At 42.1% G+C, this 7,057-nt stretch overlaps 1 protein-coding gene across 1 annotated transcript; it reads right to left on the reverse strand.

The window, feature by feature from the left end:
* Window positions 1–5,492: 5,492 nt before the first annotated feature.
* LOC143774749 (olfactory receptor 5P64-like) lies at window positions 5,493–6,413 on the reverse strand. Its single transcript, XM_077262512.1, has one exon. It carries the CDS (start codon window positions 6,411–6,413, stop codon window positions 5,493–5,495), a length of 921 nt encoding a protein of 306 aa, XP_077118627.1.
* Window positions 6,414–7,057: the final 644 nt, after the last annotated feature.

A 7,057-nucleotide genomic window follows, 5' to 3' on the forward strand; every position in this document is an offset into this window, starting at 1 on the left:
TGACGTTGACCCTAACTTGAGGGGGGACGGTCCCTTCACTGACTTTAAGAACAAAAGTAAAAAGATGCCTCCAGTAGCAGCGGATGTCAGCTCAATTGTCGTCTTTGTAAATTTGGTGACAGAGGAACTATTGAGGATACCTAAAACAATCAATAGGTGGAAGTATAATCTATCCAAGGAAGAAATGAATAGTCTTAAGAATCTCGAGAGTGATCAGAGTATAACAATCAAGCCCTCTGATAAAGGGGGAAATGTGGTTGTTAGGGTTGAGCGACTTTTATTTTTATAGGATCGGGTCGGGTTTCACGAAACCCGACTTTCACAAAAGTCGGGTCGAGTGAAATCGGCCGATCCTATAAAAAAGTTGGGGTCGGGGTCGGCCGAAACGCGAAACCCAATGCAGTGCAATGGGATACTATGGTTCCCAGGGTCTGAAGGAGAGGAAACCCTCCTTCAGGCCCTGGGATCCATATTTACGTATAAAATAAAGAATTAAAATAAAAAAATTAATATATTCACCCTCTGAAGCGCCCTGGTAGTAACCGGCATCTTCCGTTCCTAAAAATGGCACTTGAAAGACCTTTCGAATGCTTCACGGCTTGTGATTGGTCGCAGCGGCCCACGTGACCGCTGAGCAACCAATCACAAGCGGGTGACGTAATTCTCAGGTCCTGTTCTGGTTCTCAGGTACATGAGAATAACGTCACGGCTTGTGATTGGACGCTGAGCGGTCACGTGGGCCGCTGCGACCAATCACAAAGCCGTGACGTCATCGGAAGGTCCTTCACGCGTTCATTCTTAAGAAGGAAGGCTGCCGGAAAGAAGCAGGGCGCGTACGAGGGTGAGTATATACCTAATAGGAATATACTCACCCTCGGCTTCTTTCCGGCAGCCTTCCTTCTTAAGAATGAACGCGTGAAGGACCTTCCGATGACGTCACGGCTTTGTGATTGGTCGCTGCGGCCCACGTGACCGCTCAGCGACCAATCACAAGCCGTGACGTAATTCTCATGTAACTGAGAACCAGAACAGGACCTGAGAATACGTCACCGGCTTGTGATTGGTCGCTCAGCGGTCACGTGGGCCGCCGCGACCAATCACTAGCTGTGAAGCATTCGAAAGGTCTTTCAAGCGCCATTTTTAGGAACGGAAGATGCCGGTTACCAGCGGCGATGTCCAGGCTGCGTCGGAGAGGTGAGTATATCAATATTTTTTATTTTAATTCTTTATTTTACACTTAAATGTGGATTCTGATACCGATTTCCGATATCGCAAACATATCGGAACTCGGTATCGGAATCCCGATACCAGATTCAGAAGATCGCCGACCTCATGGCCGACCCCACACAGGGGTCGGGTCGGGTTTCATGAAACCCGACTTTGCCAAAAGTCGGCGACTTCTGAAAATGGTCGACCCGTTTCGCTCAACCCTAGTGGTTGTGCTAGATACAACTAAGTATAAGTCATTGTGTATGAGCTTACTTGGAGACATCAATGGGTATGAAATCCTCTCTCATGATCCCAGTAGTGTTATTATGAACGATCTGTGTGCCATGGTGAATGAAGGGTTCGAACTGGGGGTGATTGATAAAAATGAAAAAGATTTTTTAACCCCACTACATCCTGTAATGGCCACGTTCTACTGTTTGCCAAAAGTCCACAAGGGGATTAATCCCCTGAAGGGGAGACCCATAGTGGCTGGCATTAACGGTATAACACAAAATCCCCTCTGCGCTCCATGGTAACTAGGACTCTCAGCTGCCTGAAGCGTGGGTCAGCTCATCTGTCCGTATGATCTCACTTCCGGTCACATGATCAGCAGAGCACTCTGACTGGATGTGGACATACAGCACGCGACTTTAAAAAGGGCAAACTTACCTGCGCACGTGTACGGTAAGCGTCGGCTGGACGCTGTGTGTGAGGACCCCCAACGCTATCCCCTGATGAGAAAATATCGAAACGCGTCGGGAAAGGAGGGGAAGAGGTCCACGGCCATGAATAGAGCTGAAATAATCTGATGTGAACAGCTCCGGGTGAGACCGTTCTGTATTACTATACCAGCCATGATATTGGATACGGTTATATGTCATGCAGTGAAATCAGTCTGCGAGCTGGCTGCTGATAGATGCTAGAATAAAGTATCCATGGCACTATCCCAAATCTAAATTCCCATAACGGAGTTTTCTTTGAATATCTCTGGGGCCAATAACTCTGCAGAGTGTCGGTAATTTTGGGAATACATATTAGTGCTTATATATACACTGTATTGGCTGAGTTGTGGTTCTTTGTTGAATTTGAATAGTCTCAGCAATATTTGTTGTATTGAGGTGGTTAGCAAGTGAATACCTAGAGGTGTTAATTAGGCACCTGTTCTAGAGCGCCACCAACGCTTTGTTTGTTTGTCTGTTTTAGCAAAATATATTTTTTGTTTTTGTGTAATATTTTTAATATATCCAGTAAAAGTTATATTTTAATCCTGTATATACATTTACTGAATTTTTCTGGGGATTATACCACAGCTGTTTCTAATTTTTGATGTTATCAAACTTTGCCTTCCATACATGATCAAAGCATTAATCCTTCTAGCGACATTTACACATATTTCTTGAAGGAAGTTGGCTGGGAGGTTGTTCCAAGCATCTTGGAGAAGTATCTGCAGATCTTCTGTGGATTCACTACAGGTTTGCACACATTATTCTGTCTTTTTAAACAATCTCACACAAACAGGATGATTATGTTGAGATCAGAGATTGGTTGGGGCCATATCATCACTTTCAGAACGCCTTGTTTTTCTTGTGCTTAAGATTGTTCTCCGTGGTCGTTCTTCATGGCATTGGCTGATTCTCGTAGATTTTCATTGAGAACTTGTGATGTAGTTTCTGACCTCAGACCTGTCAGAACCTGAGATCACAAGATGGAGCCATGGAAGTATTTATAGAGACCAGGATGGATGAATACACAAACTAAAAAACTTGCTTAAAAGGAAAGAAGAAATTTCTATCAAATGAAAAAGTGGCATATCTAATGAAGAATATAATGCTGTTCACAGGGAAGCAAGCGTTAGAAATGCTAAAGTCAGTAAAGAAGTGAGGTTTGAAATTGAGACCAAAAGCAATGAAAAATGAAGGTATGTCATAATCAAAAGAAAAGTCGAACATTCTATAGGAGTTTTACAGGATGAAGAGGGTGAAGTGGTCAAAAGTGATGTGGAGAAGGCCAAACTCGTAAATTCCTATTTTGTAGGTGTGTTCGCTAAGAAAACAATTGCAACATCAACTGATCTTCACGGTGCCATGGATAAAATAATGCACACAATCCATAAATAGAGTGATGGCAGGGGAACATTTAGCTAATTTACTTGAATTTACATCTCCTGGTCCAGATGAATTACATCCTAGGGTACTGACAGAGTTAACCCTAGAACGCATACCTGGGGCCTCGCAGGCCTGCCAGGTTACTTGTTTTCTATTTTCTGTAAAAGTACTTTAGTTAGAATTTTGAAAATCTAGGTAATCCTCAAGTATATAGTTGTTAGTAATTTCCAGCTATTCATATATTTTTATGTTACAGACATTTCGGTATAACAACCTTTTTTGGGACTACACCATATTCACGCACCTGGGGCCTTTTAGGCCTGTACAAGGTTTACATGTGATACTCAGTCTTTTTGTCTGTATTGTTGCTGGGGAAGAACTTTTATGACTCTGCTATTGCTGGGAAGAGGGTGGATTCTGCATGACAGCGCTGCGACTTTTGTCCAGCAAAGAAGTAAAGAAAATCGGAGCGTTTCTGTTCTACTTGCGGACAAAATGTATGCATTGAACATTCAGCCGAAAAAATAATATGCAAGAATTGTCGGGGGAATATGTAAAGTTACAAATAAATATTCCTGCACCAAGTTTGCTACAACCAAAAAATGTTTTCATAAAAAAATTGCATATAGAATGCCTATATTTGGCGTGCCTGTTTACTTACTTTTTTGTCGTTTTATGCACATAATTATGTTTTGAAATATACACATCTTAGGCTGTGTTCCCAGTAGCGCTGGGGTTCGCCAGAAGGGGATCCATAATGGATCTGACCTCCTGGTAACTCCAGCTAAGGCTGCCGGAATGACGGGATTCCGCCAGCCTTAGCTGGGGTCACCAGGAGGTCAGATCCATTACGGATCCCCTCCGGTCGGACCCCAGTGCTAGTTGGAATGCATCCTTACCTTGCAATTGTAAAATAAATTTTGTAAAAAGTATTTTTATTTGAGTTATTCTGTGTTATTTGCACACAGACCTAAAAGGCCCCAGGTGCGTGAATATGGGGTAGTCCCAAAAAAAGGATGTTATACCGAAATGCCTATAACATAAAAATATATGAACAACTGGAAATTACTAACAACTATATTCCTGAGGAATACCTAGAGTTTCAAAATTCTAACTAAAGTAATTTTACAGAAAATAGAAAACAAGTAACCAGGCAGGCCTGCGAGGCCCCAGGTATGCGTCCGCCAGCCTTAGCTGGGGTCACCAGGAGGTCAGATCCATTACGGAATCCCGTCCTGGCGGACCCCTGCGCTAGTGGGAATGCATCCTTACTTTGCAATAAACTTTGAAAAGTATTTTTATTTGAGTTTTTCCATGATAATTGTAAACAGGCCTAAAAGGCCCCAGATTCGTGAATGTGTAGATTTCTATGGGTATGCGTTCTAGGGTTAACAGAGGAAATTGCCCTATTAATCTTTTGTAGAGATCTGTTCATTCAATATAATATTCATTTGGATATTGCATTCTTTGTGTGTTTATTTGCAGATGCATTTTATGTGATATTGCTAGTGTTGAGCATTCCGATACCGCAAGTTCCGATATTTTTGTGATATCGGAAATCGGAATCGGAAGTTCCCAGTGTATGGTTCCCAGGGTCTGGAGTAGAGGAGACTCTCCTTCAGGCCCTGGGATCCATATTCATGTAAAAAATAAAGAATTAAAATAAAAAATATGGATATACTCACCCGTCCGGCGGCCCCTGGACCTTACCGATGTAATCGGCAACCTCCATTCCTAAAAAATAGGAAAAAAAAAGGCCTGGAAATAAGATTCCAAACTTTATTATATGTGAAATAAAGGTGCCTGAAGGCCATTAATATTAATTACCTAAGTTTTGATAACTGTCCACATCCTAGTGCAGAATCAGTAGTTATGTGGTGGCTGAAGTTTGCATAATATTTTATTATTTTTACGTCGTCAAAACATTAAAATGTTGATCAGCCAGAAGACATTTTGCTGAATTCAAAGGAATCAAATCAGAAAAATAATAGATTCCGACCAATCCATTTTTATGTGAAATTTGCTGAAAATTTATTTTGCCTTTAATTAATTTACTTACCTCTAGTTGCAATACAACGGCTAATGGATTGAAAACAATGCTTTGGTTAATGATTTGATTCATACTTGAATAAGACCTTCACATATTACTATAGAGCTGAACATTTAAACTCAATGTGTTTAAAAAATGTATCTCATCTTTTGCATAGCTCTCCTAATCTCATTGTTCCTCAGACTGTAGATAATGGGATTCATCAATAGAGTCACCACTAAATACAACAGGGATCTGTATTTATTGATATTGGATGAGCTCTCATCAGATGGAATCATGTAGACTACGATTAGGGTGCCGTAATAGGCACATACTGTGGTCAGGTGGGAGCTACATGTGGAGAAGGCTTTTCTTCTACCATGAGAAATTTTAAGGATCGTATAGAAAATGCAAAAGTAGGTAAGAATGATAAAAACAAATGGAAAAAAAAGCATAAAGATGCCATAAACAAAGTCTTGCAGCATTACATTGGAAATATCTGAAGTGGCCAATTCCATTAAGGGACCAAGGTCACAAAAGAAATGGTCCATGTAATTCAAGCCACAGAAGTTAAACTGAATAATAACAAATAACTCACTTGAACTGAGCACAATGACCAAAAACCAGGCTCCGATAACAAGTCGAAGGCAAAGATCTGGACTTATTAGTGAGGAATACCGTAACGGATGACAAATGGCCAAATATCGATCATAAGACATAATGGCAATGAGGAAACATTGAACAGAGCAAAATATACCAAAGAAATAAAGCTGTGTCATACAACCCCAAAGGGACAAAACTCCTTCCTCAACAAGCATAATGCCTAACATCATGGGGATAACGTTGGTTGTCAATAAAACATCTGCTATGGATAAATGCTTCAGGAAGAAAAACATTGGAGTTTTGAGGTGGTCAATGATGGTCACTAGAAGGATAATGAGAAGATTCCCTCCCAGTATACATATGTAACTCAGGGTAAGCAGAAAGAATAGAAGAGGTTTGTATTTGAATAGAGTTTGGAATCCAAGAAGACGTATCTGAGTGACTTGTGTCTGATTCACATCACACATCATTTATCTATATATATAATTGTCTAAGGGTTTTTCTGTCTGTGTGTCTGTCTGTCCTGGAAATCCCGTGCCTCTGATTGGTCGAGGCCGCACAGTCTGCCGCGAATTCACCTCGACCAATCAGCGACGGGCACAGTATCGACGTAGATGTCATAATGGTTGCCATGGCGACGATGATGTCATAAAGGTTGCCTCGACCAATCAGCGACGGGCACAGTATGCCGTGAATTCTGGAATCATCATTGTCCATATACTACGGGGACATGCATATTCTAGAATACCCGATGCAATAGAATCGGGCCACAGTCTAGTATATAACTAAATACCGTATATACTCGAGTATAAGCCGAGATTTTCAGTCCAAATTTTTGGGCTGAAAGTGCCCCTCTCGGCTTATACTCGAGTCACGATCGGCGGGTGAGGGGGAGAGGGCGCTGAGGCATACTTACCTGCTTCCGGGGCTCCTGGCGCTCCCCCTGCCCATCCCACGGTCTCCGGGTGCCGCAGCTCTTCCCCTGTTCAGCGGTCACGTGGGACCGCTCATTAGAGAAATGAATATGGACTCCACTCCCATAGGGGCGGAGCCGCCTATTCATTTCTCTAATCAGCGGTAACGGTGACCACTGACAGAGGAAGAGGCTGCG

The sequence above is a fragment of the Ranitomeya variabilis genome, chromosome 5 (assembly GCF_051348905.1).
Source record: "Ranitomeya variabilis isolate aRanVar5 chromosome 5, aRanVar5.hap1, whole genome shotgun sequence".
Taxonomy (NCBI): Eukaryota; Metazoa; Chordata; class Amphibia; order Anura; family Dendrobatidae; genus Ranitomeya; species Ranitomeya variabilis.

What these genes read in the sequence shown, in the direction of transcription:
- LOC143774749 (XM_077262512.1), bottom strand. Translation starts at nt 6,413, where the DNA reads ATGTGTGATGTGAATCAGACACAAGTCACTCAGATACGTCTTCTTGGA.